This window comes from Felis catus, chromosome B1, assembly GCF_018350175.1.
Source record: "Felis catus isolate Fca126 chromosome B1, F.catus_Fca126_mat1.0, whole genome shotgun sequence".
Classification (NCBI taxonomy): domain Eukaryota; kingdom Metazoa; phylum Chordata; class Mammalia; order Carnivora; family Felidae; genus Felis; species Felis catus.
The window spans coordinates 117036160-117050445 of NC_058371.1; the positions used below are offsets into that span (position 1 = coordinate 117036160).

Sequence of the window (14286 nt, forward strand, 5' to 3'; positions counted from 1 at the left end):
ATAGCGATTGCAAAGGGAACTGTGTAAAGAGAGAATTCCATAGTCTCTGTGGAATCTGTGAGGCATTTGAATAATTTATAGATATGATTGTGACTGACAATGGAAGAAACATAATTAGAAGCACAAGTCAAAATAGAAGCCAAACAGGAAAGGAAATTTAACTGTAACACTAGGCCAAAAATCAGCACATAGACAATGCTTCTCAAACTTACTTCAGTGTAAGAATTATTTGTGGGTGCTTGCTAAAAATCTAGATATCCAGATCTCTTTTTAAGATTCTGATTCCCCGGGGCCACCTGGTTGGCTCAGTCGGTTAAGCGTTCGACTTCAGCTCAGGTCATGATCTAACGGTCTATGAGTTCCATCCCCGCGTCGGGCTCTGTGCTGTCAGTTCAGAGCCTGGAGCCTTCTTTAGATTTTGTCTCCCTCTCTCTCTCTGCCCCTCCCCCACTCACGCGCTGTCTCTCAAAATATGAATAAACGTTAAAAAAAAAAAAAGATTCTGATTCCCGGGTCTCCTGGGTGGCTCAGTCAGTTAAGCCTCTGACTTCAGCTCAGATCATGATCTCACAGTATGTGGATTCAAGCTGCTCCGCATCTGGCACTGTGTTGACAGCTCAGAGCCTGGAGCCTGCTTTGGATTCTGCGTCTCCCTCTCTCTCTGCCCCCCCCCCCCCTTGCTTGCTCTCTGTCTTTCTCTCTCTCAAAAGAAATAAATAAAACATTAAAAAATTTTTTTGAAAAAAGATTCTGGTTCCCTAGGTATGGGGGGTCTAAAGACTTTTCTTTTTTTTTTGACAAGCACTCCCAAGTTTTTCCTATGATTAGAAAAATTTTGGAAATACACTAATAGGAAAAGCACAGAAGAATTCAGTGTGATTGTAGAACATTTATCAACCTTGAAATGAAAAAAAAAATGAAAATGCAGAAGATAGAAATTAGGAGAGAGAAAGAAGAATGAGGAGAATGAGGTAAAAAGCCAGTTAGTAGGGTCAAGAAATGCTGTGTTTGGTGGAACATTGGAATCAAGCTATAGTGTGTTAAGATTGGTCAGTAGAGAATTTAAGAGGAATACGTTGGGGTCAAATGAAACAAAATTATATCTTAGCATTGGAAACAGTAGATAATCTCTAAAATTGGTAAAGTAAAAAATTATCATACAAATATATTATTTAGGGAGATGTAGATAATCACTAAATCTAAGGTAAGTTAAAGAGGTGAAAGTAGGTTGTTCTAAAAGTGGATCTGAATTAGAGAGAGGTGGGTACTGATGTCATTTTTTTTTAATTTTAATTTTTTTATGTTTATTCATTTTTTGAAAGACAGAGACAGAGCACAAGCAGGGGTGGGGTGGAGAGAGAGGGGGACACAGAATCGGAAGCAGGCTCCAGGTTCTGAGCTGTCAGCACAGAGCCTGACGCGGGGCTCGAACTCACGAACTGCGAGATCATGACCCGAGCTGAAGTCCGGTGCTCAACCGACTGAGCCATCCGGCGCCCCCTGATGTCATTTTTTTAACCATGTACATGCATTGCTTTGTTTAAACAACAAAATAGGTATTTAAAAAGCAAACTGATAGCAACAACTTGGTTTTAAATCTAAAGAAACAACCAGTCTGAACTTCATATAGTGAAGTTCTCACTCAAGATTTATTACTAATTTATTATTCTGAGGCTCTGAGAAAGGGCTGTCTGTACTGTGCCTCAGTTCTGTTACCTTTACAAAGTGCCATACATTGCCACAGTGCTTGCTGCATATACCACATCTCTCTGTCTATGGCTCGTATGTATAATATAGATTACCCTTTTTGTTGTATAGAGAGGATCAGGATAGATTCTACCTATCTTTAAGTCTACTTTTAGGGGCTCCAGGGTGGCTCAGTCAGTTGAGCTTCTGACTTTGGCTCAGGTCGTTGTCTCATGGTTCATGGCTTTGAGCCTTGCATCGGGCTCTGTGCTGACAGCTCAGAACCTGGAACCTGCTTTAGGTGTCTCCCTCTCTCTCTCTGCCTCTTCTCCACTTTGCTCTCTTGCCCTCTCAAAAATAAATAAATAAACTTAAAAAAAATAAATCTACCTTTAGAGATTCTTCATACTCTTTATATGGAGCATACTAACATACTCATAGCGCTGACCTTAGAAAACTTTTATTGGGTTCTCGTTCCTTCCTTTGTGCATTAGGTCAGTGATTAGCTTTCTGATAATGATGCCAAGAGGACCTTTGTCTTTGCACTTACTGGATAATGCTTATGTAGATGATTTAGTGCATTCCCTTTCTTGGCTGTGGATATAGCTCACTTTTAGCACGTTTGTATTCCAGCATCTAGTACATTACCTCTTACGTACAAATTGTACATTGCTCAATTGAAAAAATTGAGAAAATTAAGTTTCAGAGAAATTGAGTGGCTTTATCAAGCTCAGTAACTAGAAGTCAGGCTCTTGATCTCTGTATTCATTGCTCTGTGTGAATTTACTGGTGTATTGCTCATCAAAGCATTATCATTATCTGACATTTAAAGCCATATTTTATTTTTATTTTAGTATGTGTAATTCTTTTATTCTTTTTTCTTCATTAGTACATTTTTATTTCTACTGTTTCGTGATCCAAATGGCTTCCAGTAGGTATGGTTATCTGAGACCACTCATTCACTAATAACTCTTTTTACCTTCCAAGATGCCAATTAGATACCACTTAAACGTATGTATTGGCATTACCATAGTGTTTGAATATGATGTTTGTTTTTAAAAGTTTATTTTTTTAAAAATTTTTAATGCTTATTTTTGAGAGAGAGAGAGGAAGAGAGAGAGACAGAGACAGAGAGAGACAGAGACAGAGAATGAGTGGGAGAGGGGTAAAGAGAGAGGGAGATAGAATCCAAAGCAGGCTCTAGGCTCTGAGCTGTCAGCACAGAGCCTGATGTGAGGCTTGAACTCACAAGCTGTGAGATCATGACCTGAGCTGAAGTCGGACGCTTAACCAACTGACCCATCCAGGCATCCGTATTTTTTTTATTTTTTGACAGCACACACGTGTGCTTGTGCAGGAGAGGGACAGAGAGAGAAGGAGAGAGAAAATCCCAACCAGGCTCTGTGCTCATAGTGCAGGACTTGATCTCTCGAACTGTGAGATCATGCATGACCTGAGCGGAATCCATAGTTGCTTAACCGACTGAGCCACTCAGGCACCCCTGAATATAACATTTAGATTGCAATTTAAAGAGATAGGTACCTAAGCACACTTCACAAATCTTTAGCTTTTAGCAATCACAGCTTAGCCTAGTCCCATTTTTCGCTCAGACTTGAGTAACATGCATTCATCTTAAATCTTAGTTTGTTGGGGCTTGTCCCCAGTTAACAAGAGCATTGGAACTCTAGAGAAATTTAACACCAAATCAGTGTACTAGAGGTATTTTTCATTCTTAATTACAAAGGCAGCCCAGCTATTTTGTCAAATTTCCTATACTTTCTTAATTTTAATAATGAAGTTCCCTGGTCTGTGCAACATCCTGAATTCTTAGAGCTGGGATTATTGTTAATTCCCATCACAGTGATAGGTCTCAAATGTAATTATTGATATAATCTGCTAAAGGATTGCATTTTTCTCAAAACTGCCTTATCTTTGTGACTTAAAGTGAAGAATTACAGACTGATTGCTCATTGGAACAAGAGCTTCCATTTATACTTTTTTTTAATTAAAAAAATAATTTTTTTAATGTTTATTTATTTTTGAGAGAGAGAGACAGTGAGCGCGCACATGAGCAGGAGAGGGGCAGAGAGAGAGGGAGACACAGAATCTGAAGCAGGCTCCAGGCTCTGAGCTGTCAGCACAGATGCGGCGCTCAAACTCACGAATGGTGGGATCAGACCTGAGCTGAAGTTGGATGCTTAACTGACTGAGCCACCCAGGCGCCCCTTTTATTTATACTTTAATACATACTTTCCTTAACTGATTTTTTTTGCTCCATATTTATTTTTTAAATTGCATACATTAGTTCACTTTTTTTGTGTGAACAGTTCTGAGTTTTGATAAAATATAGATTCATTTAAACACTGTCATAGTCAAGGCATAGAACAGTTCGTTACCCCGAAATAGTTTCCTTGTGGTCTCTCTTTAGCCCCCTTACCCTGCACCCTCAAGCCCTGGCAGTCACTGATCTGCTGTTTATCCCTATAGTTTTGCCTTTTCCAGAATGTCATGTAAATGGAATGGTTTGAGTCTAGCTTCTTTCACTTGGCAATAGTTCATTCTTTTTTATTTGGGACTAATATATCATTGAGTAAAACACCCATTATATGGGTGTAGCAGAGTTTATCTGTTTACTATTTGTACTTTTAGTTTGCTTCCAGTTTTGATTTTGAATAAAGCCACCTATAAACATTCACTTGTAGGTTTTCATGTGAACATAAGTTTTCATTTCTCTCGGTCAAGTGCTTAACAGTAGGATTTCTGGGTCAAATATTTAACTTTATAAGAAATTGCCACACTGTTTTCCAAAGTGTCTGTGTCATTTTCAGTTTTCACTGCCATAATTTATTTTAATAGAAAATAAAGGTGACCCATTTAAGTATCTGTGTTACTTATAGAAAAGTAAATAATCATGCAGCAAACTGATAATTTCGTTTCTTGTGTTACTCATAGAGGATTTTAAATTCAGGCAGAGAATTTGACGCTTGATCTGGTATGGAAAAGCATTTTTTTTAAGATGCATCTTTTTTAACTAATGAAAAGAACTTTATAGGTCATGGCAAGATTTTTATATACTTTGTCACTTATGTACTCTTAGTCATCTTTATCCTACCTTGTACATGATCTTTCATGCACAACTCCCTTGTTCCTAGAGTGGGAAAAGAAAAATTACATGAACTTTTTGGGCGGAAAAATGAAATCATAATAGAAATGTATTTATTGAATGCCTACTAAGTGCTGGGTACTTTCTGGATGCCTGGGACTGAGGAGAGAGCATAACAGAACAAATGAAAACAAACAACAGAAACTCCTTCCTGCAAGAACTTTAGTAATAAGTGCTAAGGAAAGCCTGTGAAGCATGAGAAGAAGAAATGCAGTTTTGGTGGAGTGAGGGCCATTGTTAAATTCTATGCTTCTCACTTTAGTGGGCTGACACCACAGCTTGTTTTTGTTTATTTAAATTTTATTGTGAAATAATTTCAGATTTGGCAGAGTTGCAAAGATGGTACAGAATTCCAGTATATCTCTTACCAGCTTTCCTCAAATGTTAATATCTTTCATTAACAGTGTACATTTTTTAAAACTAAGAAACCAACATTGGTACCAACTGTGAACTCCAGATTTTATTTGGATATGACTAGTTTTCCCACTAATGTCATTTTTTTTCTTACAGAATCCAGTTCAGGGTACCACATTATACTTAGTTATTGTATTTCCTTACATTTCCCCCCAATCTAACAATTTCTCAGTATTTCCTTATTTGTTTTATGAGTTTGAGACTCTTAAACAGTATTGGTTAATATTGTGTAAAACGTCCCTCAGTTTGGATGTATCTGCTGTCATTCTTGTGATGAGAGTGGGGTTATGGGTTTGGAAGTACATACCCTTCTCATCACAGCATATCAGGAGGTACATGTTATTAACATGACTTTTCGCTGGTGATGTCAACTTTGATCACTTGGTTAAGGGTACTTCTTGCCAGAGTTCTCTACTGTAATGTTATTGTTTTTCCCTTTCTATGTTGAAGTGAGTCAGTCATTAAGTTTAGTCTTCACTCTGGGAGAGCAGGGGTAAGCTTTCCTTCTTGGAGGGGCGACATCTATATGTATATATTTCTTGGAATTTTTTGTAAGAAATGTTTGTCTCTTCTCCCTCATTTATTTATTTAAACAATCATTTATTTGCATTAGTGGGTCTCTTGTATTATTTATTTAATAATGTGGTTTGTGATCGAATACTCTTTTATTTGTTCCTCAGTTTGTTCCACCTTTGACCTTTGGGAGCTCTTGTAGATTGGCTCCATTTCCTTTCGACATACCTCCAACCTTTTGTTTCTTTGAGCACTTGGCTGATTTCTGGTCCTACAGGATCCATTGGGTTCATCTTGTATACTTTTTGTCCCAGCCTTAGAATCCGCCTCTTCTTTAAGAAGTCCTAGTTCTTTTTACTGGAGAATAGTATTTGGAAACCCAAGATTTGGGAGCTGAGTATACTCATTGCTATTAGGGTGTCAGCCAGTTCATGTTTTATTTTGTTAAATTGTTTTTTTAAAGTCTAAATTTGAAAATTATGCCAAAGAGGTAGCAGGCCAGAAATAAAACATACCCTGACTTAGGTAATTATAAACTGAAAAATTTTTATGGCTGTATTAAGCCCAGCTTTTAAAATATGCATTTTTATATGCAGTGAAGATAAGACAGTTTTTATTATTAAAGTTTGTTTTTGTTTTAAGCTTACCTTAATATAAACATTCTTATCACTGAGTGGAAACAAATGATTTGTTCTTTTCTTTTAATTGGGTAGGATCTTTACATCCTGTTCATAGGATTGTAGACAGAAATCGGGAATTCTGTTGTTAGATTACTCCTCGGAAAAGTGACATTAGTTTTAATCCAGTCACTTATTAATGAGTATCTGTTCACAAGTGAGATATTTCATATTTGGGGCTTTAGTCAATTTTAGACATTTTCTGCTTTGGATGTGTTAAGCTAGAGAGAGAAGTACAGTTGATCCTTGAACAATGCAGGGTTAGGGGCACCTGCCCACTTCACAGTTGAAAATCCATGTATAACTTTTGACTCTTCAAAAACTTAACTTCTTTTTTTTTTTTTTTTAACGTTGATTTATTTTTGAGACAGAGACCAGAGCATGAACGGGGGAGGGGCAGAGAGAGAGGGAGACACAGAATCGGAAGCAGGCTCCAGACTCTGAGCCATCAGCCCAGAGCCCGACGCGGGGCTTGGGCCCACGGACCGCGAGATCATGACCTGAGCCGAAGTCGTATGCTTAACCGACTGAACCACCCAGGCACCCCTCCGAAACTTAACTTCTAATAGCTTATATTGACTGGTAGCCTTACTCATTACATAAGTAGTAGATTAACACACATTTTGTATGTTACATGTATCATATACTGTATTCTTACAATAAAGTAAGCTAGAGAAAAGAAAATGTTACTAAGAAAATCATAAAGGAGAGAAAATATATTTACAGTATTATATAAAAAAAAATCTGTACCTAAGCAGTTCAAACTTATGTTGTTCAAGGGTCAACTGTAAATTATTTCAGTAAACCAAATGTGGATTATTTGGTATGTATTCTCTGTGGTCATCATATTGGGGCAAGTTTTAAAAGTTGAATTAAACTTTAAATTGGGAGTTAAAGTTAATTTCAAAAAAACTTTAAAAACTCCTTTTAGGTTTAAAAGTGGATAAGGATATAATTGCTCTGAAGAACAGGATAGTCCATTGCTTTAATTCTGTATTTTTATTTTGTTTTTTGTTTTTCCTTTGCAGAGAATGTAGCTGGTGACTACATTTCCCCCTTTCATGATATTCCTCTGAGGGTGGACTCTACAGAGGTATAGTTTTTAACTTGTTTTGGGGGTGACAACATGTACTTCTAGTATCACCACAAAATACTTTTTAGAAGCATTTTGAAAGGAAAGAATGTGGGTTGGAAGTCAAGAAGGATAACAGACTTATCACAACAAGATTGTAAGGCTCCTTCATGAATTAGAATTAGTGTGAGAATAGGATCATTCCAGGAGGAAGGTTATGGAACACTGATGTGGGATTGGTGCTGCCTTCCAGCCCTTCAGTGGCCTGGACTGTCAATAAGATGGCTGCAGGGAGAATAATAGTGAAGATTTATTGAATGCTCATAGTGCTTATCCAAGCACTGTGCTCAGAGCTTGAGTTGCATTATCTGAGTACAGCTAGGGCTACTGTTATTACCCTTATTTTGCTAATGAGGTTCAGTACCTTGCCCCTGGTCACAAATCTATCGTCTGTTGTGGGAAGTGGGATATGAATTTAGGTGCTCTAACTCCAAAGGTTGTGTTCTTAATTGCTCTTGTGCAATCATTCCAGCTCATTACTTCTAAGTAGTATTCAGCTGCAGGACAGGAGGTCATATAATCTGGAGAGAGAAAGAAGGCAAAGAGAGGGCAGAAAGAACTCCATTTTACTGTATGTGTGTCCATGTGTTTTGTTTTGGCCAGTGAACAGTCCAACCCAAATATCTCCTGTCTCCCAACACCACTGCTTGCTTTTGGCCAAAAGTGCATGCATTTATTTATTCACTTACTAATTTCTTCTTTCAGTAAACAGTTCTTGCAGGCTTATTATGAGCTAGACGGCATTCCAGGCACTAGGGTTGCAGCAGTGAGTAAGATAGATAGGACATATAGTTCCCACTCGATGGAAGGAGGTGGACAACCAGGAAACAAGTCAATCAGAGAATGTTAAGTGCTGTAAAACTAGAACAGGATAATGAAAGGAGTGATTGGTGGGTGCTGCTTCATGTGTGGGTGTACCATGACAAAATCTGTTCACCTAACAAAATGATAATATTTTGTGGAATCAGGTAGTAGGTAGGAGTGGAGGTGGAACAAAGAGTGGACTAGAAACATTCCAGTGGGCATGATATTCTGCCTAAGGAGAATGGGTTTTGGGGAATATGAGAAAGTTGAGAATAGGGCAGGACTAACAGAGAACAGGATATGCCTGTGAATTCTGGGCACGTGGGGATTGGTACACACAGTGGTTGTGTACATAAGTTTCTCCCATCCTCAACTATAATGATTAGAACTGTTGCACCTTGTACTTTGGGAGGTGGTTATTTTAGGAACAGAAATAATGTTTCAGGGCCTACTTGGGATAGTCATTTTTCTGTTTTGTTTCCTTCTTTGGTGTTTTTTGTTTGTTTTTGTTTTTTTGGTGTGTAAAGGTTACATGTAAGTGTGAGCATTTGTGAATGGAGTAATTTTTCTTCCCAACCCATCATATAGTCTTTTTTAATTTAAAAGTGCTTGATGGAGGCGTAGTAATCACACCTTTGTGGAATTTACAGGCAGGAGGTGTAGCTGAGTACTTTCATGGCTTGTTAGTCATGCTCCCTAGAGTTTCATTTCAATAATGAAATGACTGTTTTAAGTGTAATCACGGGAGACTGACAGTCTTTCCTTTAAGACCGAACAGAGCCTTTGCTTATTTTTATAAAAACTAGGAAAATATACTTGAAAGAGATTTAGCTTTTCTAATAATTTATTTTATGAAACACCTTGATGCTCATGCACTGGGGATGCAAATGCTGAGAGAAAAGAAACTGGGCATTCGGTAGTTCTCTGTTGAACCCGGTGTCTGGACAGCTTCTGTAGTGGAATATTTCTGCAGTAGGCTTACTTGGATTGCTTTGCAGTGCAGTTGTATTCTTTGATGAGATATTACAATCACAAATACCATCTTTTCTTTTATAGGAAAATGGCATTCCTACAAAGAGAGCACGAAATGATGAATATGAGGTATATCTAAAGGTTTTTATTTTTGTGAATCACTTCTGTTGTCCGTTAAAGACCTCGATGATTGTTTGCATTTGTAAAGTGCTTCTAAAGTTTTCCCCTCTATGAAGATTTTTGTGTGTGTTCTGATGTTTTTATTCTTCCGATATGTGTGTATGGCAGCTAGGGATGATCTTACCATTTCATTTCTTTTTCTTGTTTATAAAATCAAATTTACCGTTTTCTTTATTGCACACTTTTTAAAGTGTACAGTTCAGTGTAATTAGGTACTTCCGCATGTGCAGCCATCACCACCGTTCATCTCCAGAATTTCTTCTCAAACTGAAACTCTGCCCACTGAACAGTGATTCTCCGTTCCCTCCTTCAGAACCCAGCCCCTGGTAACTACTATTCCATTTTCTATTTATGAATCTGACTATTCTAGGAATCCCCTTAACATTTCGTCTTATAAGTGAAAAACCAGAGAGAGTCAGGAACAGAACCCAGGTTTTAGTAGCAAGTTACTTATCATGGTAGATAGTCTAAAGTAAAGGTACTTTATGAAAATTGGTCACTTTGTCCTTTTTTTATTATAAGGAGAAAGGTGGTTTGAGAGGCTGTTTTAGAATGCAGGGACAAATCTTTTTGGGGATAGAGGAGGAAAAAAGACCACCTATATGCTAGAATAAACATGTTCTAAATATATCTTTTAAATATGTGACTGTCAAACCTTCAATGGTTGTTGACTTAGGCCCAGAACGTCTGACTGATGTCTGTCATCTCATCTCATGTTGTTGATGCCTTTTTATCTTACTGATGCCAGACAGCATTTCTTATCACCTTCCTCAGCCTTCTTTTCCCTTCAACTTTATTTCCATCTTTTTTTTCTCTATTTCAACTGAAACTCATGACCCCAGCCTTTGAATCTACTTCCACAAATAGCCCTGGGTGTTGTTCAGTCCCCACCACCATTGCCTGCCGTCCATCTTGTATTCTCTTAAACTGGTGTTTGTTAAAATGGTCCTTAAACCACATACATTGGAATAATGTAGAACACTTGTTAAAATTTCAGATCCAGGCCTTAATTACATATCTACTACACCAGAATCTCTGCTTGATGGGGACTAGTTAGTCCACATATTTAACGAGTGTTTCAGGGCATTTTACACGTACTGAAGTTTGAGAACCACTGCCCTAGATGTTCGGTGAATAGACATTGAGGGGTTCGAGGCTTTATAGTTTCCTAGAGACTTTATGTATCAACCTGGAAATAGTTTTCTCATTGGGGAAAATGTATTCTGAGAGCATATAGCCAACTTAAAATTTAATTCTTAGAACATGGTTCATTTGTCAGAGACTGCCTGATTTGAGTCTGTTTGTGGTTTGTGTGTTTATTTATAATTCTGAACGATTTTTCCCAACCCCAAGCCCTTGGCAGCCACTTTTCTACTCTCTGTTTCTATGAATTAGGCTGCCCCCCCTTTTTTTTTTAAAGAATTCCATATATAAGGTTCCATATATAAGAATTCCATATAAGTGGTAAAATGCAGTATTTGTCTTTCTCTGTCTGGCTTATGTCAATGAGCATAATGCCCTAACAGTCTACCCATTGTTGTCGCAAATGGCAGGTTTCCTTCTTTCCCATGGCTGAATAATACTCCACTGTATATATTAAGCACATCTTCTTTATCTGTTCATTCATTGATGGACACTTAGGTTGTTTCCTTATCTTGGCTACTGTAAGTAATGCTGCAGTGAATATGGGGGTGCAGGTATCTTTCTAATATCCTGTTTTCTTTTTTTTCTCGGATAAATACCCAGAAGTGGGATTGCTGGATCATACAATAGCACTGTTTTAATTTTTTGGAAAACTGCCATACTGTTTTCTGTAGTGGCTGCAGCAATTTACATCCCACCAACAGTGCAGAGTGTTCCCCTTTTTCCACATTCTCGCCAACACTTGTTATTTCTTACCTTTTTGGTGACAGCCATTCCAGCAGGTGTGAGGTGATATCTCATTCTCTGATAATTGTGATGTTGAGCACCTTTTCATGTCCCTGTTGACTGTGTGTCTCTTGGAAAACTGTCCAATTCCTCTGCGCATCTTTTAATCAGATTGGTCTTTTCCTGTTGGTGTTGCAGGAGTTCTTTATGTTTCAGATATTAATCCTTATCAGATACATGGTTTACAAATACGTATTTTCCCATTTCTAGATTGTCTTTTTATGTTGTTAATGGCTTTCTTTGCTATGAAGAAGTTTATTAGTCTGATGGTATCACTTGTTTATTTTTGCTGTTTTGCCTTTGCTTTTAGTATCAAAACGAAAATTTATTTGATCTTTTAAGAGTTGGAAAGAGAAAAGAAGGGTGATTTCCTCCCATTTTTCCCAAAGGCATATAAAATTTACTGACTTTTTTTCGTATCTTATTAGTTATCTTTTTGGTTTTTGCAACAAAAATAGCAGGGAAAAATGGAGGAGATAACTGAAGGAGGTAAATGGTCCTAGGTCATACCCAACTTTCTCGGAAATGTGTCCCCTTGTGTCTTTGTGATTTTGTACTAGATGTCAGTAGACTGTTACTGGTTTATAATTAACAGTAGTCTTAGGATAACCCAACTAACACTGGCTTTGAAAAATTATAGATTATATGCATTTTATCTGGAAAGAAGAAAAGCGGACTGGAAATTTGTTCTTTAGAGATCAGAACAAATGATGAGGGGAGATGGTTTGCAGGCTTAAGATTCAAACCTTATCTTTTGTTCTTTTGGCCTAATTCAAGTCTCTGAGTGGTTTTGGTAGGTGTCATTGTGTAAAACAATTGCCACTAGCCTGGTCTTCTCTATCACCTCTGAGTATTCATCTGTATGCCTTTGTCCTCTTATAGCCAGGCTTTCAAGGATGAATAAATTATGTGAACATCTGCCATTTACTTAGGTTTTTCTTTTTAACAGCTACTTGAGACATATTGAAACAGGTGCTGGGATACCTCATGAAAGAGCATAGAAAATGAAACATAACAGCAAGACTGTGTATGAGGTTGCTAAGATAGGTATGAGACATACTTCTAAGGAGCAATTGTTGAGAATTCATTCTTGGCTTTGTTCTTCATCTCATTATGGATATGCAGTTCTGTCATTGGTAAACTTTAGTCTTACCTAGAAAAATTGAACAACCATCATTATTTTTTGCGGCTCAATTTAAATTTATACTTAGTTGTGTAAATGGCATCCTTTGAATTAATAATAGCATTTGTGTTTCACTTGGAAAGCCCTCAGATATTGTTTAGCAATGCTGCAAACCAGAAGTTCTCCACTCTGACTACATATTAAAATTGCTTGGAGAGCTTTGAAAAATAAGCAGTGCCCTGCCTCAAAACCATTGAATTCAAATAAGTGGGTATGTGGGGGGTGGGGCTTTAGGAAGCTTTTTTTTTTTTAATTGATAAAATCTCTCCTGGTGATTTTGACGTGTGGCACAATTGAGAGTAAGTATATTTAATCACTGCTTTCTCAAATGATCTATACTAAAGGGTTAGTTTTTTGGTTTATTTCTAATCTGTTGTGAACTGATACTTCTAAAAAATACAATTATTATTAGAAAAGTGTAATTAAAGAAAAGTGTAATTCAGGGTTCAACAGACCTAAAAATTACTGCATCAGATTGCTGTAAATGTTTCTAAGTGAACCTATAACAGTCAGCTTGCAGTTAGCTCTGGTTCTCAGCCACAGTTGGTGTAACACTGTTTTAAACCATTACTGTGCTATGGTAAGCTGTTAGTTACTGATATCAAAATGGCATGCAAGGCAGCCTTACCCTTGAGACTTTCTCTTTATAAGGCCCAAACTGCAGGAAATTATAGCCTTGTATTCCTAAGTATTGTGGGAAATTATTTTTGCTAACCATTGACCTATAATCTGCTTTGCTTTAAACAGTGCAAAATTCAAACATGATAAAAAGAAGTAGTAGTCCTTTTGTAACTTTAGGGAACCAGAGATCACTAGATAAGCAAACTAAGTGTAGAAAGGCGTTAGTCTGTCTCTTTGTAAACTTGATACCTACCTACGCAGATATCCTTAATTTCACATGATCATAGTAACTTGAATTTAAATAGTGCTTTGTGATTTTCAAAATATTTTATAATTTTTTTTGTATTTTCATTTAAATTACATAATTGATCTTTATTACAACCTTACGTAGGTGGTGAGTAGGACAGAGTATTTACACTTACTTTGCAGATTGGAAAAGTAAGACATTCAACTCACATGATGGACCCTGTCTATCACTCCTGTTTTAGTGGGAAAATAAAACTTGAAACTGGTTTCCTGACCCCATTCTAGTTGTGTCACTATACTGTGAAGGTATTTCCAGAAATATAGCAACTTCTGACACTGCAGCAGTGTTCAAGTGACATGATGGCTTAAATTCTGCTGTGTTTTAGACAGCTTCTCTAATTTTTCAGAAGAAATTTAAGGCATATGCAGATGTATGATACAGTCTGCACACATTTTTGTAGGGAAAGAAACTAAAGCATTGTCACACAAGAGGTGAGTGATAAGTAAAATTTAAAAAACGATCTCTTTGTTTTTTGTTGTTGTTTTTTTTTTTAACTGCAGACTTTGTTTAATATGGTTGTAGAAGTACCTCGGTGGACAAATGCTAAAATGGAGGTATGAATATTTTCTATAAATATCAAATGGAAATTATAAGTAATAATGATATAAAAACTTTGTTTCAAGTCGTTTGGCATAATATTTTTGAATTTCGCATGGTTGACAAACTATGATACAAACAATTGAAAACACTTTTGTGAACTTTGAA

The 14286-nt window shown here is 37.1% G+C and overlaps 1 protein-coding gene across 3 annotated transcripts in view; it reads left to right on the forward strand.

Annotated features, from left to right (window-relative positions):
* PPA2 (inorganic pyrophosphatase 2) overlaps positions 1 to 14286 on the forward strand; it is a 91453-nt gene that overhangs the window by 8838 nt on the left and 68329 nt on the right. For 2 of the 3 annotated variants that reach the window (XM_006930936.5, XM_023252885.2), the window contains exons 2-3: positions 7482 to 7546; positions 14082 to 14135. In XM_006930936.5, coding sequence (XP_006930998.1) covers positions 7482 to 7546; positions 14082 to 14135 — 119 coding nt within the window. Of the gene's footprint in view, positions 1 to 7481; positions 7547 to 9445; positions 9491 to 14081; positions 14136 to 14286 lie in introns of all 3 variants that reach the window. The other variant, XM_006930935.5, reaches the window with a different exon arrangement.